The sequence below is a fragment of the Engystomops pustulosus genome, chromosome 1, assembly GCF_040894005.1.
Source record: "Engystomops pustulosus chromosome 1, aEngPut4.maternal, whole genome shotgun sequence".
NCBI lineage: Eukaryota > Metazoa > Chordata > Amphibia > Anura > Leptodactylidae > Engystomops > Engystomops pustulosus.
In genome coordinates, this window is record NC_092411.1 from 297,861,249 (window position 1) to 297,888,252 (window position 27,004).

The following is a 27,004-nucleotide window of genomic DNA, read 5'->3' on the forward strand; positions in this document are numbered from 1 at the left end:
TTGTTACAAACTCGGTGATACCAAATATGTAGGTTTTTTTGTGTTTTTGTGGGTTTTATCTGTTTTTTTACATGTAAATGTGGTTTATTAGGGACTTTTTCTTTATTTATTTTTTTAGTACACAAAGGTACTTTTATGTTAACTTTTTTAACTTTTTTCCAGACTTGGGTTTAAACTCTTCATCTGATCACTTGTTCAAGCATCTACACACTGCCCTACACATGTATTGCAGTGTGTAATGTATGTAAGTGAGCACGCTGATGCTTACTGTTACTGTGCTTATAGCCGGGTCCTGCCAGGAGGAAGGGGAGTCGGCAGCCTTGGCACACCTACAGGCCCCCGGGGCTGCCACGGGATGGATTGGATCCCTTCATACAGCCCTTGGTAAGCTCAGGGGGAATCCATTTAAACGTCAGGGTTATGTTTTACCAAAGTGTGTAAGGGATTAAACTGTCATGGCAACCGATTGGCGCCCCCTCCCTCCGATGACGTCATGGGGAGCGGCAATCTTCACCAAGATGGCGGCGCCCATGGTCTGCCATCTTTTTGAAGCCGCCGGCATCTTTGGCAGATAGCACCGATCACAGGTGTTACCGGTAAGTGTTTGCAACAAAGACTTATAGGCTATGGAGAGGGCTCAGCCCGTGAGTAACTGCCTTAGTGAATCGCTGGAAGACCCGAATCCACCGCACAGAACGCGCCGCTGGATCGTGAATGGGCCGGGTAAGACGATCGGGGTTAAAATCTTTATTTAGAAAGTGGTGAAACCTGCCACTCGCCCCTCATTTACTCTTTTAATTAACTATAAATACAGAAAATCAACCTGGACAAAGCTGACCCAACGCTACAGCAAGGCCCCTTCTACACTTGCGTTGCAGATCACGTCAGAGTCTGATCAGGGGGCGATCAGGGTTTGTTCAGTGTTTTCAGTCAGAGTTTGTTCAGTGTCTCAGTTTTTCACGTGTGTTTTCAATGCAATTTCAATGCGTTTTCGACACACAGATAACGCTCGCGAAAAGGACTCAGGACTGAGCTCTATCTTCTATGGCAATTGATGCGTGAAAAACGCCACGTGTGACCGCAGCCTGATGTCATATCAACCTTAAAGTCAACTTACAACAAACTGTTTTTTTTTTCAATCCATCAGACGATGATCGGTGGTTGTAATCATTGAAGCAAATTCTAAACATTTTACTTGCAAAGTACAAGAAATAAATGTAATACAAAGACACAAAGAGCAATTAATTCTTCTGTTTATTGGAAATTGATCAGGAGAGCAAAGCAGCCACCGATTATAATCGTTTATATGCTGGAATCATCTCTATGGGTCACACGTTCCGCTTGCATTGCGTTTTGAGACTAAGTGCAACTGGAATGGGGAGGGGCTTGTGCCGATCACATCTCGTTTCCTCTGAAACGTAAGCAGTTGGTAATAAGTTCCAAATGTTTTGCTTTGTTTACTTGTGGTTCTAGTTACCGATCACCTGCGTCTTCTCTGAAACACAAGTCTGGTTCCGTTCCGGTTGCGTTGCATTTCAAAACGCATTGAAAGCAGAACATGTGACAATTGGCCACGTTTCTCATTATACCGTTCTCTGTGGTTTTATCTATCAGAGCAGAACATTTTTTTCTGGATTTGTCTGCTTGGATTTTAAGGATACAGCAAGTTTTGGACTTCACGACATTGTAATAATTTTTTTTTCTGTCATAGGACCTGATCTATTATTGTGGCTGCAGTTTTCTCTCTGACTTTGCACTAGAAATGTTGTGCAAACTGCTTGCACATGTATTTATGAAGTGTCTGCACCGGGACGCCCCTTTATGTGCAGAATTTTGTAGCGCGATGCAGAGTCGGATGGTGCACACACATTAAACTGCGTGCATCAAAAAAACTGTTGGACTCAGTTTAAGTACGACTGGTGCGTGCAGGGTGCGGAAAACTACTAAAGACCTGCGCCAGCTTTCAATAATTCGGTGCACATTCTGCATATTAATGACCACACAGAGTGCACTGAGCATCACTATTCATAAAACTATTCCTATTGCTGTAAATGAAGGTTTGTTATACTTGATATAAAATTTGGCCAATTACTTTTTTATTAGGGTTAGATTAAAAGAAACTTCTATGGAAAGGGGGTGATTTGAATTTTTAGGTTTTTTTAATATAATTTTCTTTTAACTTTTTTTTTAACTCGTTTTCAGACCCCCTAGGGTACTTTAACCCTAGGATGTCTGATTGAACATACTACAGTATGGCAGCATATGGGGATTTTCCACCTCTTTCATTACAATGTGCGAATCACACATTGTAATGAATTGGTTCTTTGGAAGACCCGAAGCTGTCATGTCAACCAATCACGGCTCTCCAATGACATCACGGGGAGCTTTGCCGGTGGCGATGGATGGGTTAACACCGCGATTGGTTCTAGCACTGATCATGGGTGTTACCGGTAAGAGTTTGTTTCAATATGTTGCTCAGCTCATGAGCCCTCTTCATTCACCCGCAGCTGACACGTGACGTACTAGTAATTCATGCGTCAGTAAGGGGTTAATAGTGAAGATTAGGTAGAGATTTTGTTACTCTGCCAAAAGCAAAATCATTGTAGAAATTTTATTTATCATTTTACTTTAAATATTTGGATCTGGAAATGGTTGATCCTGGGATTTGTGATTTTCTACTTGTCGTAATCCTCCTGGTTCACAGTCAGGTGGTAATGGGAGACGCCTTTCCACATTCCTCTAATTTCAACCTCAGCACCGAACATGGTGCGGGCTCTGGCCTTGTAAGGGACGTCTATTTCAGCTTTTATCACTGAGGCCACCATTTTTATGGCTTTACCACCCTCCAGCTCTACATCTGTAGTCGATGAAAAGGTAATCTGTAGAAGACAAAGAGGGATGACAAGATCCTTATTAAGCACATGATAAATTAGCAAAAGTTACAACTGTCAATGTTTTTTTTGTGTGTCTTTTTAATTTAAAATCTATCTGGAAAATAGGAATCTGAACTGGAAGACTATAGTTTCTATGAAATTGACTTAGTAAAGAAAATCTCAAAGTAAAAATACAATTACAGGCGGACCCCTACTTGAGAACACAAGTATACAGTTCCGACTTACATACAAATTCAACTTAAGAACAAACTTACAAAACCTATCTTGTACGTAACCTGGGGACTGCCTGTACTATGAGGAAAAGTTAGGCCCTATCCATGGGATAGGGGCTAACTTGCTGATCAGTGGGGTTCTCAGTGCTGAGACCCTCACAGATCACGAAAATGAGGTGTCCAATGGGGTCCCACGTACCTCCATCGGACCCCTCGTTGCTCCATCAGACTAATGGAGCAGATGGCAGTGCATGACTGCACCATTAATCTCTATGGAGACGGAAATTGCCGTGCGCAGAGCTCAGCGATCTCTGTCAGCTCCAGAGGGGGATGTTCACATTACTCCTCCCTTTAAATTATGTAAATGATTTTTTTAAAAAAACAACTCTTGATTGAAAGATGTCATAACAGCGGCATTGCCTCCAATCATCTGGGTAGCTCGTAACCACCCCATACTAAACTTGCAGTGTCTAGGCCCAAAATTAAGGGTGATCTAACCATGTTTCCGGATAGCAAAATTCAGATACAGTGGGCAGATACAGTAAAACCTCTTAAACCTACCCTGTAAATGGGAGATCATAACCATGGATTATGCTCAAGTTATTGGGCAAATATGATGTCCCTTTGTCTAAAAGCTGACTCTTTTCTGTAGTTTAGGTGGGAAATCTCCCCCCTCTGTGTATCTCTTAAACGTATGCATACTAGTGAAGCCTTCTCTGTTCCTGAGGTGTGGAGGTTGGTACCTAACTAGTGAGAACAGCATCTGTCAGGGTCCTTGAGGTCTTACTCCACCTGATTATCCCTGTGAAGACACGGCTCATAAAAGGAATGTGTCTGTAAATGCAATTTTCGGCTGAGTTATATATGAGAGGATGTAGACCACAATCAATAAAAAAAAGAAAAAAAAAGTATAACTTGTGTAATATTATCACACCCTTCATAACTACTTATCTTAGAAAAACTTTATTACCCTATGAGCACCATCCTAGTCTTTTCTTTTTATAACTTTACTAGCTGTAGATCCCGGTGCTGTCCGGGAACAGTAAATAACTGCTCTTAGCTTTAACAAAATAGAATTGGTTAACAACACAATAATACATATCTATCTATCTATCTCTCCCTGTCTGTCACTCACTATCCCTGCCTGTCTCTCTGTCACTCACTATCCCTGCCTGTATCTCTGTCACTCACTCTCCCTGTCTGTCTCTCTGTTTCTCACTCACTCTCCCTCTCTGTCTCTTTGTCACTCACTCTCCCTCTCTGTCACTCACTCTCCCTGTCTCTCTCTCTGTCACTCACATACACTCCCTGTCTGTCTGTCTCTGTCACTCACGTACTCTCCCTGTCTGTCTCTCTGTCGCTCACTCTCCCTTTATGTCTCTGTCACTCCCTCTCACTCTCTGTCTCTCTGTCACTCACACTCACTGTCTGTCTCTGTCACTCACTCTCCCTGTCTGTCTCCCTGTCACTCACTCTCCCTGTCTGTCTCTCTGTCACTCACTCACTTACTCTTCCTGTTTGTCTCTGAGTTACTCTTCCTGTCTGTCTCTCACTCACACTCCCTGTCTGTCTCTCTGTCATTCACTCGTTTTCCCTGTCTGTCTCTCTGTCATTCACTCATTTTCCCTGTCTGTCTCTCTGTCATTCACTCATTTTCCCTGTCTGTCTCTCTGTCATTCACTCATTCTCCCTGTCTGTCTCTCTGTCACTCACTCTCCCTGTCTGTCACTCACTCTCCCTCTCTGTCTCTGTCACTCACTCTCCCTCTCTGTCTCTTTGTCACTCAAACTCCCTGTCTGTTTCTGTCACTCACTCTCCTTGTCTGTCTCTGTCACTCACTCCCCCCCTTATGTCTCTGTCACTCAGTCTCCCTTTATGTCTCTGTCACTCACTCTCTGTCTGTCTCTCTGTCACTCACACTGTCTGTCTCTGTCACTCACTCTCCCTATCTGTCTCTGTCACTCACTCTCCCTGTCTGTCTCTCTGTCACTCACTCACTTACTGTTCCTGCACACCAGAATGTCAGTACCAGAGGGGGAGCAAACACCAGTATGTCAGTACCAGAGGGGGAGCACACCAGTATGTCAGTACCAGAGGGGGGAGCACACACCAGTATGTCAGTACCAGAGGGGGAGCACACACCAGTATGTCAGTACCAGGGGGGGCGGACACCAGTATGTCAGTACCAGAGGGGGGAGCACACACCAGTATGTCAGTACCAGAGGGGGGAGCACACACCAGTATGTCAGTACCAGAGGGGGGAGCACACCAGTATGTCAGTACCAGAGGGGGGAGCACACACCAGTATGTCAGTACCAGAGGGGGGAGCACACCAGTATGTCAGTACCAGAGGGGGGAGCACACACCAGTATGTCAGTACCAGAGGGGGGAGCACACACCAGTATGTCAGTACCAGAGGGGGGAGCACACACCAGTATGTCAGTACCAGAGGGGGGAGCACACACCAGTATGTCAGTACCAGTATGTCCCGGTCTGTCACTCACTATCCCTGCTTGTCTCTCTGTCACTCACTATCCCTGCCTGTATCTTGTCACTCACTCTCCCTGTCTGTCTCTCTGTTTCTCACTCACTCTCCCTCTCTGTCTCTCACTCCCTCTCCCTCTCTGTCTCTCACTCACTCTCCCTCTCTGTCTCTCACTCACTCTCCCTCTCTGTCTCTTTGTCACTCACTCACCCTCTCTGTCACTCACTCTCCCTGTCTCTCTCTGTCACTCACATACACTCCCTGTCTGTCTGTCTCTGTCACTCACTCACTCTCCCTGTCTGTCTCTCTGTCGCTCACTCTCCCTGTCTGTCTCTGTCACTCACTCTCCCTTTATGTCTCTGTCACTCCCTCTCCCTCTCTGTCTCTCTGTCACTCACACTCACTGTCTGTCTCTGTCACTCACTCTCCCTGTCTGTCTCCCTGTCACTCACTCTCCCTGTCTGTCTCTCTGTCACTCACTCACTTACTCTTCCTGTTTGTCTCTCACTCACACTCCCTGTCTGTCTCTCTGTCATTCACTCATTTTCCCTGTCAGTCTCTCTGTCACTCATTCTCCCTGTCTGTCACTCACTCTCCCTGTCTGTCACTCACTCTCCCTGTCTGTCACTCACTCTGCCTGTCTGTCACTCACTCTCCCTGTCTGTCACTCACTCTCCCTGTCTGGCACTCACTCTCCCTGTCTGGCACTCACTCTCCCTCTCTGTCACTCACTCTCCCTCTCTGTCACTCACTCTCCCTCTCTGTCACTCACTCTCCCTCTCTGTCTCTCTGTCACTCACTCTCCCTCTCTGTCTCTCTGTCACTCACTCTCCCTCTCTGTCTCTCTGTCACTCACTCTCCCTCTCTGTCTCTCTGTCACTCACTCTCCCTCTCTGTCTCTCTGTCACTCACTCTCCCTCTCTGTCTCTCTGTCACTCACTCTCCCTCTCTGTCTCTCTGTCACTCAGTCTCCCTTTATGTCTCTGTCACTCACTCTCCCTGTCTGTCTCTCTGTCACTCACACTGTCTGTCTCTGTCACTCACTCTTCCTGTCTGTCTCTGTCACTCACTCTCCCTGTCTGTCTCTCTGTCACTCACTCACTTACTGTTCCTGCACACCAGTATGTCAGTACCAGAGGGGGAGCACACCATTATGTCAGTACCAGAGGGGGGAGCACACCATTATGTCAGTACCAGAGGGAGGAGCACACACCAGTATGTCAGTACAAGAGGGGGGAGCACACACCAGTATGTCAGTACCAGAGGGGGGAGCACACACCAGTATGTCGGTACAAGAGGGGGGAGCACACACCAGTATGTCAGTACCAGAGGGGGGAGCACACACCAATAGGTCAGTACCAGAGGGGGGGGAGCACACCAGTATGTCAGTACCAGAGGGGGGAGGAGCACACACCAGTATGTCAGTACCAGAGGGAGGAGCACACACCAGTATGTCAGTACCAGAGGGGGGAGCACACACCAGTATGTCAGTACCGGAGGGAGGAGCACACACCAGTATGTCAGTACCGGAGGGGGGAGCACACAACAGTATGTCAGTACCAGAGGGGGAGCACACCCCAGTATGTCAGTACAAGAGGGGGAGCACACACCAGTATGTCAGTACCAGAGGGGGGAGCACACACCAGTATGTCAGTACCAGAGGGGGGAGCACACCAGTATGTCAGTACCAGAGGGGGGAGCACACACCAGTATGTCAGTACCAGAGGGGGGAGCACACACCAGTATGTCAGTACCAGAGGGGGGAGCACACACCAGTATGTCAGTACCAGAGGGGGGAGCACACACCAGTATTTCAGTACCAGAGGGGGGAGCACACACCAGTATGTCAGTACCAGAGGGGGAGCACACACCAGTATGTCAGTACCAGAGGGGGGAGCACACACCAGTATGTCAGTACCAGAGGGGGGAGCACACACCAGTATGTCAGTACCAGAGGGGGAAGCACACACCAGTATGTCAGTACCAGAGGGGGGAGCACACCAGTATGTCAGTACCAGAGGGCGGAGCACACACCAGTATGTCAGTACCAGAGGGGCGGGCACACCAGTATGTCAGTACCAGAGGGGGGAGCACACACCAGTATGTAAGTACCAGAGGGGGGAGCACACACCAGTATGTCAGTACCAGAGGGGGAAGCACACACCAGTATGTCAGTACCAGAGGGGGGAGCACACACCAGTATGTCAGTACCAGAGGGGGGAGCACAGCAGTATGTCAGTACCAGAGGGGGGAGCACACACCAGTATGTCAGTACCAGAGGGGGGAGCACACCAGTATGTCAGTACCAGAGGGGGGAGCACACACCAGTATGTCAGTACCAGAGGGGGAGCACACACCAGTATGTCAGTACCAGAGGGGGGAGCACACACCAGTATGTCAGCACCAGAGGGGGGAGCACACCCCAGTATGTCAGTACCAGAGGGGGGAGCACACACCAGTATGTCAGTACCAGAGGGGGGAGCACACACCAGTATGTCAGTACCAGAGGGGGAGCACACACCAGTAAGTCAGTACCAGAGGGAGGAGCACACACCAGTATGTCAGTACCAGAGGGGGAGCACACACAGTATGTCAGTACCAGAGGGAGGAGCACACACCAGTATGTCAGTACCAGAGGGGGGAGCACACCAGTATGTCAGTACCAGAGGGAGGAGCACACCCCAGTATGTCAGTACCAGAGGGGGGAGCACACACCAGTATGTCAGTACCAGAGGGGGGAGCATACACCAGTATGTCAGTACCAGAGGGAGGAGCACACACCAGTATGTCAGTACCAGAGGGGGGAGCACACACCAGTATGTCAGTACCAGTATGTCAGTACCAGAGGGGGGAGCATACACCAGTATGTCAGTACCAGAGGGAGGAGCACACACCAGTATGTCAGTACCAGAGGAGGGAGCACACACCAGTATGTCAGTACCAGTATGTCAGTACCAGAGGGGGGAGCACACCAGTATGTCAGTACCAGAGGGGGGGGCACACCAGTATGTCAGTACCAGAGGGGGGAGCACACCAGTATGTCAGTACCAGAGGGGGGAGCACACACCAGTATGTCAGTACCAGAGGGGGGAGGAGCACACACCCGTATGTCAGTACCAGAGGGGGGAGCACACCAGTATGTCAGTACCAGAGGGGGGAGCACAAACCAGTATGTCAGTACCAGAGGGGGGAGCACACACCAGTATGTCAGTACCAGAGGGAGGAGCACACACCAGTATGTCAGTACCAGAGGGGGGGAGCACAGCAGTATGTCAGTACCAGAGGGGGGAGCACACACCAGTATGTCAGTACCAGAGGGGGGAGCACACACCAGTATGTCAGTACCAGAGGGGGGAGCACACACCAGTATGTCAGTACCAGAGGGGGGAGCACACACCAGTATGTCAGTACCAGAGGGGGGAGCACACCAGTATGTCAGTACCAGAAGGGGGAGCACACACCAGTATGTCAGTACCAGAGGGGGGAGCACACACCAGTATGTCAGTACCAGAGGGGGGAGCACACACCAGTATGTCAGTACCAGAGGGGGGAGCACACACCAGTATGTCAGTACCAGAGGGGGGAGCACACCAGTATGTCAGTACCAGAGGGGGGAGCACACACCAGTATGTCAGTACCAGAGGGGGGAGCACACACCAGTATGTCAGTACCAGAGGGGGGAGCACACACCAGTATGTCAGTACCAGAGGGGGGAGCACACACCAGTATGTCAGTACCAGAGGGGGGAGCACACCCCAGTATGTCAGTACCAGAGGGAGGAGCACACACCAGTATGTCAGTACCAGGGGGAGGAGCACACACCAGTATGTCAGTACCAGAGGGAGGAGCACACACCAGTATGTCAGTACCAGAGGGGGGAGCACACACCAGTATGTCAGTACCAGAGGGGGGAGCACACCAGTATGTCAGTACCAGAGGGGGGAGCACACACCAGTATGTCAGTACCAGAGGGGGGAGCACACACCAGTATGTCAGTACCAGAGGGGGGAGCACACACCAGTATGTCAGTACCAGAGGGGGGAGCACACACCAGTATGTCAGTACCAGAGGGGGGAGCACACCCCAGTATGTCAGTACCAGAGGGAGGAGCACACACCAGTATGTCAGTACCAGGGGGAGGAGCACACACCAGTATGTCAGTACCAGAGGGAGGAGCACACACCAGTATGTCAGTACCAGGGGGGGGGGGGCGGACACCAGTAGGTCAGTACCAGAGGGGGGAGCATACACCAGTATGTCAGTACCAGAGGGGTCAGTGCTTGGTTTACAGTCCTTCATCCTGGTAGTAGATGTCCTTCAAAAAGTACTTTCAAGTACATGTTAAGTTCCACTTACCTCGGTTTCATTGGTCTTTGTAAAGTTCCAGTTATGGGTGGTGCTCGTGCTCATTGAAACCTTCGTCTCTGCTTCACCAATTATGGGAACTCCGGTCTTAAAAGTGGATTCAAATCCGATTTCAAATGTAAATCCATGTTCATGGGTGAAGCTGCTGGACTCCTTTATGGTTTTTTGGAACCTGCCACAGCAATAACATCCGTAAAAAATCAGGGGAACAGAAGTAAAAAATTCACAACGTAAGGCTCTGCAAATCTTTTGTCTCCACTTCCTGGGCAGAATGCTGGGCACCAGGACTGTATAAATCGCCTCTGCATTGTCTTATGACACAGGTTTGTTCATGTCTGTTTTGATTTACTTATATTAACTCTGATTTGGAGGAAATCTAAATTTTGCACCCTTGTTGCCTTCTACACCCGTGTCATGTGCCCATGTGTGATTGTAACTCCCTCGTCTGACCATGTGCGGGACGGAAAGAGACAATAAATTACTTTGAAAAAAGCTATAAAATGTATCACTCTGGGGCAGAGTTACTTACCAGGTACATTCGCGATCCAGCGGCGCTTTCTCTGCGGTGGATTCGGGTCCGGCCGGGATTCATTAAGGTAGTTCCTCTGGTGTCCACCAGGTGGCGCGCTGAAGAGCATCGGAATGCACTCAAGTTCCCCGGCCTATTCCTAGTGAAGGTAAGTGCAAGCTCCGCGACACTTTTTTTTTTTTTATAAATGCGGCGGTTTTTCCGAATCCGTCGGGTTTTCGTTCGGCCACGCCCCCGATTTCTGTCGCGCGCATGCTGTCGCCGATGCGCCACAATCCGATCGCGTGCGCCAAAAAACCGGGGCAATACAGGGAAAATCGTTGCAAATCGTAAATATTCGGGTAACACGTCGGGAAAACGCGAATCGGGCCCTTAGTAAATGACCCCCTCTGTTGAGATGGTTGTGACTGTCTAAGCAATGAAACCACTGCCGTCCCACACAACAGGAGCTCAAAACATTTCTGGTGCACGTTGCAAGTAGCAGCTTCTGAAACCGACTCAAGGCTTAACCCGATGACTCTCTAATAAGTAGAGGAACTTCCTGACTCTCTCTGGCAAATCAAAACGAGAGAGAAGTAAAGAGCAGTAAAACAATTGCCCAGGGCCCCAAACCAGGACAGAATAGCCATTTGTTTGGGCGACTCAGGCAGCCGTCTGAATCACCCACCTGAACTACAAACCTGACGCTGGCAAGTCCCTAGTATCAGACACATATCAATAGCATCTGTATCTTTAAGACACAGATGTCATTCCATCCATATGCAGAGCCGTGCGGACAGGACTGGTTTATCTGCACTGCTCCTTACACTGTTCCCCTGTACAGAGCTGCAGCCCAGCCGAAGAGCTGGAAGAAGAAGCTGCATGGGAACAGGCAGGTAAGTATTATTTTTTTTATATAAAAATGATATATTTATGTATATAGTTAATAGTTGGGGGATGTATATAAACTGTGTGTGTGAGGAGGTTATACATTAGCTGCTGGGGGCTACAAACATATAGATGGTGGGCTGTAATTAGACTGTGTATAAACTATGAGGGGGCTGCATACAAATAGACTGTGGGGGGTGCTATATATATATAGATGGAGGGAGCATGTATACCGTGGGGATGGCTATATATAAACTGTAGGGGGGACTGCAATGAGACTGTGGGGGGTGTTTATAGATTGGGGGATGTATATAGACTGTGGTGATGGCTGCATATAGATTATTGGGGTAGTCTATATATAAATTGTGGGAGGACTGTAAATAGGCTGGGGGGGGGCTGTTTATAGACTAGGGAGGGGTGTACAGTATATAGTATCATAGCTGCGGTCACTTGACACGTTTTTTATTGAGTTTTGAAATGCATCGGGTCCCCCGTGCAGGGAGGAGCAGTGACCCGCCTGTCTTATGACAGCCGGGACCCTCCTCTAAGAGTCAGAATCAGAATGAGTTCTGATCCGACCTGTTTAACCTGTTCAATGCTGTGACTGTGGGATCTACCTGCAGAGGGAGAGGGCACTCTGGCTGTATATGCTATTTATATTTTATTTAGGGTGTGGGCTCTGGTTGCATATGCTACTTATATGTCCATTAGGGGGGTTCTGTCTGTTTATGCTATTTATATATTAATTAGGTGGGGACTCTGGTGCTGTACATATCTTAATTTATTTGGGGGACTATATACTGCATATAGGATGTTTTATTTGTGTTGTTGGTTGTGCTGGGGGAGAAATTATTTGTGATTGTTCTCCAGGTGACATTACACTCTAAGTGACTGTTGTATTTTTAGGTACACAGTGTGGGGAATTTGCTGCACAGAGCTGAAGACATCTGGAGGCAAATTCAGCAGTGATAATTCACGGCCGGGAGAAGTCATAATGAAGTCCTGTTCCTAATGGAGCAGATTGTCATTTGTCAGGTACAAGAAGCCACTAAGGTCTGTCTGATGACTGATACTAGTGTGTGAGACAGCGCTATCCTATGTAGTGTCAGACACAAAGGGGCACATTTACTAAGGGTCCGTCGGATGCATTTCCGTTGGGTTTCCCGAATATTTGCCCTGAATTGCCCCAGGTTTTTGGCGCACGTGATCGGATTTTGGCGCATCGGCGCCGGCTTTCATGTGACACAAATCGGGGGGCGTGGCCGTCGGATGATCTGCCTGATTCGGACAAACCACAGAATTTAAAATTCAAATAGTGTCGCAAGACACAGACTTACATACACCGGGAAGAAGATGATGAACTCCGGGGACCTGAGCGGGGAAGTGACACATGCAGGAAATTGGACGCACAATCTTCAGCTCCGAATCCTCGTCGGACAACGCACCTCGGGGATCGCGACAGGACGGGTAAGTAAATGAGCCCCAAAGTGTCAGTGATCTGTGGAGCTGTGTGGGGATGTTAGTCATGTAGTAATGCTCTGATCTGCTCTTTCTAGATTTTGGTGAGCTGAATATAGCAGGGGGTCAGCCGTAGGCTGCTCGGGGGTGGGGCATCATTTCACCAGACTTGGCCCGGAGTGAGTGGCCTTTTACTTACATGAAGGAATGTTTCAATGTGGAGGAGCTTTTCCTGTTGTCGTAGATCTTCACCTCTAACACCTCAGGGCACTCAGAAACCTTTTTCCCCTCGTCAGTCAGGAATTCAAGGCTCACAATACTCTGAATGATTTTGTCTTTTGTGAAGGAGAGACATTTGAACCTATTGTAGTTCCATCCTAAGTATTCGGCGTATATCACTGGATGTGTCCCACCTTGTTCTTCTATAGTTGCTCTGTAGAGGTTTCCATTGTATTTATCTATAAGCCACAGTTTTCCATCTGGAGCATAAGACACAAAATACGTGAACCTCGACCAGTCGTCCGGTCCAATCAAGGTGCTTGTGTCTATCCATGTGGCTTTTTCATCAGTTGGGGGCAGCCCCTTGTAGATTTTGCCTTGGGTATTCACAACATAAAGAAGACCTTCAGGATCAAAAAATACTGCAAGATACTCATTCCATCCACGTTTTCCTATTCTCTGTGCCTGGTCATGCCTCCAGGGTCTGTGCTGATTGTCTGGCTGAGGACCTTTATAGAATCCCCCGTCATGTGTTATAGCATATAATTCTCCAGCCGGGTGAAAAAAAATACATTTAATTTGATCCCAATCGTATTTACCAACTCTTTGAGCGGCTGAAAACCAATCAGTATCTTTGTCGGAAGGCAACGGACCCTTGTACAGGTCTCCACCACGAATACAGAAGAGCTCCCCCTCCGGGCTGCCGGCTATACGGCTGACATTATCTAGCTTGCCCACGGTCTCTGACCGCTCATAAAAATTATCCAGACGATTTCTTGGTGGCAGGCCGACCTTGACAAGACCACTCTCATCCACTGCCAATAGCAATGTCTCTGGAATAAAATGATAATCTTACATCAGATAACACAATGGGAATAAAGCATGTGACATCTTATCTATTGTATTATGGAGAGTTTATTCATCTTTGTTCATATTTACTTATCACATCTTTACATATTCCTTGTCAGTGGTCGACAAAAAGGAAAAAGTGGCCCTAAGTTGTAGGCAGTGGTCAGCATTGGTGGGTGGGGTTACCATAGGTGGGCGGGGTCAGCTGCTCATAGTCACATGGTTGGTGGATTAGCAACTTACCAGTGGGTGAAGCACCATTTGGTTTCATCAGATTCACATGACATTTCTCTGGTGGATTCTCTACATAACCTTTCAATAACTTCAAAAACAGACGAGGTCGGCACTTCTTGATTCACAAAATTCTCGTAATCTTTATTCAGTCATGGCGACACAGCAAGTTACAGTTATTAGCATGAGCTGACGCGTTTCTGACCGATCTAGCCGAGATCTATGACTAAAGACCTTATCGGTCAGAAACGCGTCAGCTCATGCTAATACCTGAAACTGGCTGTGTCGCCATGACTAAATAAAGCTTACACGATTTTTGTGAATCAAGAAGTGCCGACCTCATCTGTTTTTGAAGAGAAGTACTCTCAGAGGATCGTGCGCCTGGGGGCAGAGCAGGTTCATTTGGTGTGTATTCACACACAACAGTGTTTCTATACCCTTTCAATAGAGTGCTCTGTTGTAAGGGTTAACTGTGACTCTGGCCATGGGCCCAAAGAGGAGAGGGGGCCTGATCCCCTGGAGTCACAGTAAATCCGCCCCACTCCCTGAACAGAGATGTCTTCTAAGCTACTGTAATACACAGCAGGGCAGACAGGGGGCACTACTATTCTTATAGAGAACACAGAGGAAATATTAACTGTCGTCAGGACCTACAGGTCCTGATGTGTAGGATCCCCAAAAAAGGGAAGGGCATCAGTCTGGAAGAGATGGCCGGGGAGGACGGAGACTGAGCTGTCACCTCTCCCGGCCATCTGCTCCTTTCATACTTATGACCTGATTCGCTCTTTCCTGAATCAGTCAGATAGTCCGGTGCCCTGTATATAGTGAGAGCAGTAGTGGATTATAATATAGGGGGTTTCCCGGGGCCAGGTCTCCTAGGGTGCCCATGGCCACCTAAACCACCCATCAAATTGTATAATGAAAAGGACCATCACCTGTACATCTGTTCCTGCTTTCATCTGCCGGAGTAATGTCCTTCTATTAGTTATAGAGTCACATTGTGTATGTTACTTATGTTCTTTTAGCTACTACTGAAGTCAACAACATCACAACTGTGAAATCTCTAAGAGCTAGCACCTAAGAACTAGCGCCTAAGAACTAGCGCCTAAGAACTAGCACCTTAGAACTAGCACCTAAGAACTAGCACCTAAGAACTAGCACCTAAGAACTAGCACCTAAGAACTAGCGCCTAAGAACTAGCACCTAAGAACTAGCACCTAAGAACTAGCGCCTAAGAACTAGCACCTAAGAACTAGCACCTAAGAACTAGCACCTAAGGACTAGCGCCTAAGAACTAGCGCCTAAGAACTAGCGCCTAAGAACTAGCGCCTAAGAACTAGCACCTAAGAACTAGCGCCTAAGAACTAGCACCTAAGAACTAGCACCTAAGAACTAGCACCTAAGGACTAGCGCCTAAGAACTAGCGCCTAAGAACTAGCGCCTAAGAACTAGCGCCTAAGAACTAGCACCTTAGAACTAGGACCTAAGAACTAGCACCTAAGAACTAGCACCTAAGGACTAGCACCTAAGAACTAGCACCTAAGAACTAGCACCTAAGGACTAGCGCCTAAGAACTAGCGCCTAAGAACTAGCGCCTAAGAACTAGCGCCTAAGAACTAGCACCTTAGAACTAGGACCTAAGAACTAGCACCTAAGAACTAGCACCTAAGGACTAGCACCTAAGAACTAGCACCTAAGAACTAGCACCTAAGGACTAGCGCCTAAGAACTAGCGCCTAAGAACTAGCGCCTTAGAACTAGCGCCTAAGAACTAGCGCCTAAGAACTAGCACCTTAGAACTTGGACCTAAGAACTAGCGTCTAAGAACTAGGACCTAAGAACTAGCGTCTAAGAACTAGCACCTAAGAATTAGCACCTAAGGACTAGGACCTAAGAACTAGCGTCTAAGAACTAGCGTCTAAGAACTAGCACCTAAGAACTAGCGCCTAAGAACTAGCGCCTAAGAACTAGCGTCTAAGAACTAGCACCTAAGAACTAGCACCTAAGAACTAGCACCTAAGAACTAGCACCTAAGAACTAGCGCCTAAGAACTAGCGCCTAAGAACTAGCGTCTAAGAACTAGCGTCTAAGAACTAGCACCTAAGGACTAGCACCTAAGAACTAGCGCCTAAGAACTAGCGCCTAAGAACTAGCGCCTAAGAACTAGCGCCTAAGAACTAGCGTCTAAGAACTAGCACCTAAGAACTAGCACCTAAGAACTAGCGCCTAAGAACTAGCGCCTAAGAACTAGCGCCTAAGAACTAGCGCCTACGACTAGCGTCTAAAAACTAGCACCTTAGAACTAGCGCCTAAGAACTAGCGCCTAAGAACTAGCGCCTAAGAACTAGCGCCTAAGAACTAGCGTCTAAGAACTAGCACCTAAGAACTAGCGCCTAAGAACTAGCGCCTATGAACTAGCGCCTAAGAACTAGCGCCTAAGAACTAGCGCCTACGACTAGCGTCTAACAACTAGCGCCTAAGAACTAGCGCCTAAGAACTAGCGCCTAAGAACTAGCGCCTAAGAACTAGCGTCTAAGAACTAACACCTAAGAACTAGCACCTAAGAACTAGCACCTAAGAACTAGCACATAAGAACTAGCACCTAAGAACTAGCACCTAAGGACTAGCACCTAAGAACTAGCACCTAAGAACTAGCGCCTAAGAACTAGCGCCTAAGAACTAGCACCTTAGAACTAGGACCTAAGAACTAGCACCTAAGAACTAGCACCTAAGGACTAGCACCTAAGAACTAGCACCTAAGAACTAGCACCTAAGGACTAGCGCCTAAAAACTAGCGCCTAAGAACTAGCGCCTAAGAACTAGCACCTTAGAACTAGGACCTAAGAACTAGCGTCTAAGAACTAGGACCTAAGAACTAGCGTCTAAGAACTAGCACCTAAGAACTAGCGCCTAAGGGCTAGCGCCTAAGGGCTAGCGCCTAAGAACTAGCACCTAAGAACTAGCACCTAAGAACTAGCACCTAAGAACTAGCGTCTAAGGACTAGCGTCTAAGAACTAGCGTCTAAGAACTAGCGCCTAAGAACTAGCGCCTAAGAACTAGCGCCTAAGAACTAGCGTCTAAGAACTAGCACCTAAGAACTAGCGCCTAAGAACTAGCGCCTAAGAACTAGCGCCTAAGAACTAGCGCCTAAGAACTAGCGTCTAAGAACTAGCGTCTAAGAACTAGCGTCTAAGAACTAGCGCCTAAGAACTAGCGCCTAAGAACTAGCGCCTAAGAACTAGCGCCTAAGAACTAGCGCCTAAGAACTAGCGCCTAAGAACTAGCGCCTAAGTACTAGCGCCTAAGAACTAGCGTCTAAGAACTAGCACCTAAGAACTAGCACCTAAGAACTAGCACCTAAGAACTAGCGCCTAAGAACTAGCGGCTAAGAACAAGCGCCTAAGAACTAGCGTCTAAGAACTAGCGTCTAAGAACTAGCGCCTAAGAACTAGCGCCTAAGAACTAGCGCTTAAGAACTAGCGCCTAAGAACTAGCGCCTAAGAACTAGCGCCTAAGAACTAGCACCTAAGTACTAGCGCCTAAGAACTAGCGTCTAAGAACTAGCACCTAAGAACTAGCACCTAAGAACTAGCGCCTAAGACCTAGCGCCTAAGAACTAGCGTCTAAGAACTAGCGTCTAAGAACTAGCGCCTAAGGACTAGCGCCTAAGGACTAGCGCCTAAGAACTAGCGCCTAAGAACTAGCGCCTAAGAACTAGCACCTAAGAACTAGCGTCTAAGAACTAGCGTCTAAGAACTAGCGTCTAAGAACTAGCGCCTAAGACCTAGCGCCTAAGAACTAGCGTCTAAGAACTAGCGTCTAAGAACTAGCGCCTAAGGACTAGCGCCTAAGGACTAGCGCCTAAGAACTAGCGCCTAAGAATTAGCGCCTAAGAACTAGCGCCTAAGAACTAGCACCTAAGAACTAGCACCTAAGAACTAGCGCCTAAGAACTAGCGCCTAAGAACTAGCGTCTAAGAACTAGCGTCTAAGAACTAGCGCCTAAGAACTAGCGCCTAAGAACTAGCGCCTAAGAACTAGCGCCTAAGAACTAGCGCCTAAGTACTAGCGCCTAAGAACTAGCGTCTAAGAACTAGCGTCTAAGAACTAGCGCCTAAGAACTAGCGCCTAAGAACTAGCGCCTAAGAACTAGCGTCTAAGAACTAGCGTCTAAGAACTAGCGCCTAAGGACTAGCGCCTAAGAACTAGCGCCTAAGAACTAGCGATTAAGAACTAGCGCCTAAGAACTAGCGCCTAAGAACTAGCGTCTAAGAACTAGCACCTAAGAACTAGCGCCTAAGAACTAGCGCCTAAGAACTAGCGCCTAAGAACTAGCGCCTAAGAACTAGCGCCTACGACTAGCGTCTAACAACTAGTACCTTAGAACTAGCGCCTTAGAACTAGCGCCTAAGAACTAGCGCCTAAGAACTAGCGCCTAAGAACTATCGCCTAAGAACTAGCGCCTAAGAACTAGCGTCTAAGAACTAGCGCCTAAGAACTAGCGCCTAAGAACTAGCGCCTAAGAACTAGCGCCTAAGAACTAGCACCTAAGGACTAGCGCCTAAGAACTAGCGCCTAAGAACTAGCGCCTAAGAACTAGCACCTTAGAACTAGGACCTAAGAACTAGCGTCTAAGAACTAGCGTCTAAGAACTAGCACCTAAGAACTAGCACCTAAGGACTAGCACCTAAGGACTAGCACCTAAGGACTAGCGCCTAAGGACTAGCGCCTAAGGACTAGCACCTAAGAACTAGCGCCTAAGGGCTAGCGCCTAAGGGCTAGCGCCTAAGAACTAGCACCTAAGAACTAGCACCTAAGAACTAGCGTCTAAGAACTAGCGTCTAAGAACTAGCGTCTAAGAACTAGCGCCTAAGAACTAGCGCCTAAGAACTAGCGCCTAAGAACTAGCGTCTAAGAACTAGCACCTAAGAACTAGCACCTAAGAACTAGCGCCTAAGAACTAGCGCCTAAGAACTAGCGCCTAAGAACTAGCGTCTAAGAACTAGCGTCTAAGAACTAGCGTCTAAGAACTAGCGTCTAAGAACTAGCGCCTAAGAACTAGCACCTAAGAACTAGCGCCTAAGAACTAGCGCCTAAGAACTAGCGCCTAAGAACTAGCGCCTAAGTACTAGCGCCTAAGAACTAGCGTCTAAGAACTAGCACCTAAGAACTAGCACCTAAGAACTAGCACCTAAGAACTAGCACCTAAGAACTAGCGCCTAAGAACTAGCGCCTAAGAACAAGCGCCTAAGAACTAGCGTCTAAGAACTAGCGTCTAAGAACTAGCGCCTAAGAACTAGCGCCTAAGAACTAGCGCTTAAGAACTAGCGCCTAAGAACTAGCGCCTAAGAACTAGCGCCTAAGAACTAGCGCCTAAGAACTAGCACCTAAGTACTAGCGCCTAAGAACTAGCGTCTAAGAACTAGCGCCTAAGAACTAGCGCCTAAGAACTAGCACCTAAGAACTAGCACCTAAGAACTAGCGCCTAAGACCTAGCGCCTAAGAACTAGCGTCTAAGAACTAGCGTCTAAGAACTAGCGCCTAAGGACTAGCGCCTAAGGACTAGCGCCTAAGAACTAGCGCCTAAGAATTAGCGCCTAAGAACTAGCGCCTAAGAACTAGCACCTAAGAACTAGCGCCTAAGAACTAGCGCCTAAGAACTAGCGCCTAAGAACTAGCGTCTAAGAACTAGCGTCTAAGAACTAGCGCCTAAGAACTAGCGCCTAAGAACTAGCGCCTAAGAACTAGCGCCTAAGAACTAGCGCCTAAGAACTAGCGCCTAAGTACTAGCGCCTAAGAACTAGCGTCTAAGAACTAGCGTCTAAGAACTAGCGCCTAAAAACTAGCGCCTAAGAACTAGCGCCTAAGAACTAGCGCCTAAGAACTAGCGTCTAAGAACTAGCGTCTAAGAACTAGCGCCTAAGGACTAGCGCCTAAGAACTAGCGCCTAAGAACTAGCGCCTAAGAACTAGCGCCTAAGAACTAGCGTCTAAGAACTAGCGCCTAAGAACTAGCGCCTAAGAACTAGCGCCTAAGAACTAGCGCCTAAGAACTAGCGCCTAAGAACTAGCGCCTACGACTAGCGTCTAACAACTAGTACCTTAGAACTAGCGCCTTAGAACTAGCGCCTAAGAACTAGCGCCTAAGAACTAGCGCCTAAGAACTAGCGCCTAAGAACTAGCGCCTAAGAACTAGCGCCTAAGAACTAGCGCCTAAGAACTAGCGCCTAAGAACTAGCGCCTAAGAACTAGCGCCTAAGAACTAGCACCTAAGAACTAGCGTCTAAGAACTAGCGTCTAAGAACTAGCGTCTAAGAACTAGCGCCTAAGAACTAGCGCCTAAGAACTAGCGCCTAAGAACTAGCGCCTAAGAACTAGCACCTAAGAACTAGCGTCTAAGAACTAGCGTCTAAGAACTAGCGCCTAAGAACTAGCGTCTAAGAACTAGCACCTAAGGACTAGCACCTAAGGACTAGCACCTAAGAACTAGCGCCTAAGGACTAGCGCCTAAGAACTAGCGCCTAAGAACTAGCGCCTAAGAACTAGCGCCTAAGGACTAGCACCTAAGAACTAGCACCTAAGAACTAGCACCTAAGAACTAGCACCTAAGGACTAGCGCCTAAGAACTAGCGCCTAAGAACTAGCGCCTAAGAACTAGCACCTTAGAACTAGGACCTAAGAACTAGCGTCTAAGAACTAGCACCTAAGAACTAGCACCTAAGGACTAGCACCTAAGGACTAGCACCTAAGGACTAGCACCTAAGGACTAGCGCCTAAGGACTAGCGCCTAAGGACTAGCACCTAAGAACTAGCGCCTAAGGGCTAGCGCCTAAGGGCTAGCGCCTAAGAACTAGCACCTAAGAACTAGCACCTAAGAACTAGCGTCTAAGAACTAGCGTCTAAGAACTAGCGTCTAAGAACTAGCACCTAAGAACTAGCGCCTAAGAACTAGCGCCTAAGAACTAGCGTCTAAGAACTAGCACCTAAGAACTAGCACCTAAGAACTAGCGCCTAAGAACTAGCGCCTAAGAACTAGCGCCTAAGAACTAGCGCCTAAGAACTAGCGTCTAAGAACTAGCGTCTAAGAACTAGCGTCTAAGAACTAGCGCCTAAGAACTAGCACCTAAGAACTAGCGCCTAAGAACTAGCGCCTAAGAACTAGCGCCTAAGAACTAGCGCCTAAGAACTAGCGCCTAAGTACTAGCACCTAAGAACTAGCGTCTAAGAACTAGCACCTAAGAACTAGCACCTAAGAACTAGCACCTAAGAACTAGCGCCTAAGAACTAGCGCCTAAGAACTAGCGCCTAAAAACTAGCGCCTAAGAACTAGCGCCTAAGTACTAGCGCCTAAGAACTAGCGTCTAAGAACTAGCACCTAAGAACTAGCACCTAAGAACTAGCGTCTAAGAACTAGCACCTAAGAACTAGCACCTAAGGACTAGCACCTAAGGACTAGCACCTAAGGACTAGCACCTAAGGACTAGCGCCTAAGGACTAGCGCCTAAGGACTAGCACCTAAGAACTAGCGCCTAAGGGCTAGCGCCTAAGGGCTAGCGCCTAAGAACTAGCACCTAAGAACTAGCACCTAAGAACTAGCGTCTAAGAACTAGCGTCTAAGAACTAGCGTCTAAGAACTAGCACCTAAGAACTAGCGCCTAAGGACTAGCACCTAAGAACTAGCGCCTAAGGGCTAGCGCCTAAGGGCTAGCGCCTAAGAACTAGCACCTAAGAACTAGCACCTAAGAACTAGCGTCTAAGAACTAGCGTCTAAGAACTAGCGTCTAAGAACTAGCACCTAAGAACTAGCGCCTAAGAACTAGCGCCTAAGAACTAGCGTCTAAGAACTAGCGCCTAAGAACTAGCGTCTAAGAACTAGCACCTAAGAACTAGCACCTAAGAACTAGCGCCTAAGAACTAGCGCCTAAGAACTAGCGCCTAAGAACTAGCGTCTAAGAACTAGCGTCTAAGAACTAGCGTCTAAGAACTAGCGTCTAAGAACTAGCGCCTAAGAACTAGCACCTAAGAACTAGCGCCTAAGAACTAGCGCCTAAGAACTAGCGCCTAAGTACTAGCGCCTAAGAACTAGCGTCTAAGAACTAGCACCTAAGAACTAGCACCTAAGAACTAGCACCTAAGAACTAGCACCTAAGGACTAGCACCTAAGGACTAGCACCTAAGGACTAGCACCTAAGGACTAGCGCCTAAGGACTAGCGCCTAAGGACTAGCACCTAAGAACTAGCGTCTAAGAACTAGCGTCTAAGATTTAGCGCCTAAGAACTAGCGCCTAAGAACTAGCGCCTAAGAACTAGCACCTAAGTACTAGCGCCTAAGAACTAGCGTCTAAGAACTAGCGCCTAAGAACTAGCACCTAAGAACTAGCACCTAAGGACTAGCACCTAAGAACTAGCGCCTAAGAACTAGCACCTAAGAACTAGCACCTAAGAACTAGCGCCTAAGACCTAGCGCCTAAGAACTAGCGTCTAAGAACTAGCGTCTAAGAACTAGCGCCTAAGGACTAGCGCCTAAGGACTAGCGCCTAAGAACTAGCGCCTAAGAATTAGCGCCTAAGAACTAGCGCCTAAGAACTAGCACCTAAGAACTAGCGCCTAAGAACTAGCGCCTAAGAACTAGCGCCTAAGAACTAGCGTCTAAGAACTAGCGTCTAAGAACTAGCGCCTAAGAACTAGCGCCTAAGAACTAGCGCCTAAGAACTAGCGCCTAAGAACTAGCGCCTAAGAACTAGCGCCTAAGTACTAGCGCCTAAGAACTAGCGTCTAAGAACTAGCGTCTAAGAACTAGCGCCTAAGAACTAGCGCCTAAGAACTAGCGCCTAAGAACTAGCGCCTAAGAAAAAGCGTCTAAGAACTAGCGTCTAAGAACTAGCGCCTAAGGACTAGCGCCTAAGAACTAGCGCCTAAGAACTAGCGCCTAAGAACTAGCGCCTAAGAACTAGCGTCTAAGAACTAGCACCTAAGAACTAGCGCCTAAGAACTAGCGCCTAAGAACTAGCGCCTAAGAACTAGCGCCTAAGAACTAGCGCCTACGACTAGCGTCTAACAACTAGCACCTTAGAACTAGCGCCTTAGAACTAGCGCCTAAGAACTAGCGCCTAAGAACTAGCGCCTAAGAACTAGCGCCTAAGAACTAGCGCCTAAGAACTAGCGTCTAAGAACTAGCGCCTAAGAACTAGCGCCTAAGAACTAGCGCCTAAGAACTAGCACCTAAGAACTAGCGTCTAAGAACTAGCGTCTAAGAACTAGCGTCTAAGAACTAGCGCCTAAGAACTAGCGCCTAAGAACTAGCGTCTAAGAACTAGCGTCTAAGAACTAGCGCCTAAGAACTAGCGCCTAAGAACTAGCGCCTAAGAACTAGCGCCTAAGAACTAGCGCCTAAGAACTAGCGCCTAAGAACTAGCGTCTAAGAACTAGCGTCTAAGAACTAGCGCCTAAGAACTAGCGTCTAAGAACTAGCACCTAAGGACTAGCACCTAAGGACTAGCACCTAAGAACTAGCACCTAAGAACTAGCGCCTAAGGACTAGCGCCTAAGAACTAGCGCCTAAGAACTAGCGCCTAAGAACTAGCGCCTAAGGACTAGCACCTAAGAACTAGCGCCTAAGGACTAGCGCCTAAGGACTAGCGCCTAAGAACTAGCGCCTAAGAACTAGCGCCTAAGAACTAGCGCCTAAGAACTAGCGCCTAAGAACTAGCACCTAAGGACTAGCACCTAAGGACTAGCATCTAAGGACTAGCACCTAAGAACTAGCACCTAAGAACTAGCACCTGAGAACTAGCACCTAAGAACTAGCACCTTAGAACTAGCACCTTAGAACTAGCACCTAAGAACTAGCACCTAAGAACTAGCACCTTAGGACTAGCATCTAAGGACTAGCACCTAAGAACTAGCACCTGAGAACTAGCACCTTAGAACTAGCACCTTAGAACTAGCGCCTAAGAACTAGCGCCTAAGAACTAGCGCCTAAGAACTAGCGTCTAAGAACTAGCACCTGAGAACTAGCACCTGAGAACTAGCACCTAAGAACTAGCACCTAAGAACTAGCACCTTAGAACTAGCGCCTAAGAACTAGCACCTTAGAACTAGCACCTAAGAACTAGCGTCTAAGAGCTAGTACATAAGAACTAGCACCTAAGAACTAGCACCTAAGAACTAGCACCTAAGAACTAGCACCTAAGTACTAGCACCTAAGGACTAGCGCCTAAGGACTAGCACCTAAGAACTAGCGCCTAAGGGCTAGCGCCTAAGGGCTAGCGCCTAAGAACTAGCACCTAAGAACTAGCGTCTAAGAACTAGCACCTAAGGACTAGCACCTAAGAACTAGCACCTAAGAACTAGCGCCTAAGGACTAGCGCCTAAGAACTACCGCCTAAGAACTAGCGCCTAAGAACTAGCGCCTAAGAACTAGCACCTAAGAACTAGCACCTAAGGACTAGCGCCTAAGAACTAGCGCCTAAGGACTAGCGCCTAAGGACTAGCGCCTAAGAACTAGCGCCTAAGAACTAGCGCCTAAGAACTAGCGCCTAAGAACTAGCACCTAAGGACTAGCACCTAAGGACTAGCATCTAAGGACTAGCACCTGAGAACTAGCACCTGAGAACTAGCACCTAAGAACTAGCACCTAAGAACTAGCACCTTAGAACTAGCGCCTAAGAACTAGCACCTAAGAACTAGTGCCTAAGAACTAGCGCCTAAGAACTAGCACCTGAGAACTAGCACCTAAGAACTAGCGCCTAAGAACTAGCACCTGAGAACTAGCACCTAAGAACTAGCGCCTAAGGACTAGCGCCTAAGGACTAGCGCCTAAGAACTAGCGCCTAAGAACTAGCGCCTAAGAACTAGCGCCTAAGAACTAGCGCCTAAGAACTAGCACCTAAGGACTAGCACCTAAGGACTAGCATCTAAGAACTAGCACCTGAGAACTAGCACCTGAGAACTAGCACCTAAGTACTAGCACCTAAGAACTAGTGCTTAAGAACTAGCGCCTAAGAACTAGCACCTGAGAACTAGCACCTAAGAACTAGCACCTGAGAACTAGCACCTAAGAACTAGCACCTTAGAACTAGCACCTAAGAACTAGCGTCTAAGAACTAGCACCTAAGAACTAGCACCTAAGAACTAGCATCTAAGAACTAGCACCTAAGAACTAGCACCTAAGAACTAGCACCTTAGAACTAGCGCCTAAGTACTAGCACCTAAGAACTAGTGCTTAAGAACTAGCGCCTAAGAACTAGCACCTGAGAACTAGCACCTAAGAACTAGCACCTGAGAACTAGCACCTAAGAACTAGCACCTTAGAACTAGCACCTAAGAACTAGCGTCTAAGAACTAGCACCTAAGAACTAGCACCTAAGAACTAGCATCTAAGAACTAGCACCTAAGAACTAGCACCTAAGAACTAGCACCTAAGAACTAGCACCTAAGGACTAGCACCTAAGGACTAGCGCCTAAGGACTAGCGCCTAAGAACTAGCGCCTAAGGGCTAGCGCCTAAGGGCTAGCGCCTAAGAACTAGCACCTAAGAACTAGCACCTAAGAACTAGCGTCTAAGAACTAGCGTCTAAGAACTAGCACCTAAGAACTAGCACCTAAGAAATAGCGTCTAAGAACTAGCACCTGAGAACTAGCACCTAAGAACTAGCACCTAAGAACTAGCACCTTAGAACTAGCACCTAAGAACTAGCGTCTAAGAACTAGCACCTAAGAACTAGCACCTAAGAACTAGCATCTAAGAACTAGCACCTGAGAACTAGCACCTAAGAACTAGCACCTAAGGACTAGCACCTAAGGACTAGTGCCTAAGGACTAGCACCTAAGAACTAGCGTCTAAGAACTAGCACCTAAGAACTAGCACCTAAGAACTAGCGCCTAAGGACTAGCACCTAAGAACTAGCGCCTGCGACTAGCGTCTAACAACTAGCACCTTAGAACTAGCGCCTTAGAACTAGCGCCTAAGAACTAGCGCCTAAGAACTAGCGCCTAAGAACTAGCGCCTAAGAACTAGCGCCTAAGAACTAGCGTCTAAGAACTAGCGTCTAAGAACTAGCACCTAAGAACTAGCGCCTAAGAACTAGCGCCTAAGAACTAGCACCTAAGAACTAGCGCCTAAGGGCTAGCGCCTAAGAACTAGCGTCTAAGAACTAGCACCTGAGAACTAGCACCTAAGAACTAGCACCTTAGAACTAGCACCTAAGAACTAGCGTCTAAGAACTAGCACCTAAGATCTAGCACCTAAGAACTAGCATCTAAGAACTAGCACCTAAGAACTAGCACCTAAGAACTAGCACCTAAGGACTAGCACCTAAGGGCTAGCGCCTAAGAACTAGCACCTAAGAACTAGCGTCTAAGAACTAGCACCTAAGAACTAGCACCTAAGAACTAGCGCCTAAGGACTAGCACCTAAGAACTAGCGCCTACGACTAGCGTCTAACAACTAGCACCTTAGAACTAGCGCCTTAGAACTAGCGCCTAAGAACTAGCGCCTAAGAACTAGCGCCTAAGAACTAGCGTCTAAGAACTAGCACCTAAGAACTAGCACCTAAGAACTAGCGCCTAAGAACTAGCGCCTAAGAACTAGCGCCTAAGAACTAGCGCCTAAGAACTAGCGCCTACGACTAGCGTCTAAGAACTAGCACCTAAGAACTAGCACCTAAGAACTAGCACCTAAGAACTAGCGCCTAAGAACTAGCGCCTAAGAACTAGCGCCTAAGAACTAGCACCTAAGAACTAGCGCCTAAGAACTAGCGCCTAAGAACTAGCACCTAAGAACTAGTGCCTAAGGACTAGCGCCTAAGAACTAGCACCTAAGAACTAGCACCTAAGAACTAGCACCTAAGAACTAGCACCTAAGAACTAGCGCCTAAGAACTAGCGCCTAAGAACTA

The 27,004-nt window shown here is 47.7% G+C and overlaps 1 protein-coding gene across 1 annotated transcript in view; it reads right to left on the reverse strand.

The window, feature by feature from the left end:
- Positions 1–1,253: 1,253 nt before the first annotated feature.
- The window catches only part of LOC140084253 (uncharacterized), a 44,247-nt gene continuing 18,496 nt past the window's right edge, over positions 1,254–27,004 (reverse strand). Inside the window, exons 2-4 of the mRNA XM_072126438.1 lie at positions 13,010–13,862; positions 9,948–10,128; positions 1,254–2,879 (exon numbers count right to left, since the gene is read on the reverse strand). Coding sequence (XP_071982539.1) covers positions 2,676–2,879; positions 9,948–10,128; positions 13,010–13,862 — 1,238 coding nt within the window. The 3' untranslated portion in view covers positions 1,254–2,675. The remainder of the gene's footprint in view (positions 2,880–9,947; positions 10,129–13,009; positions 13,863–27,004) is intronic.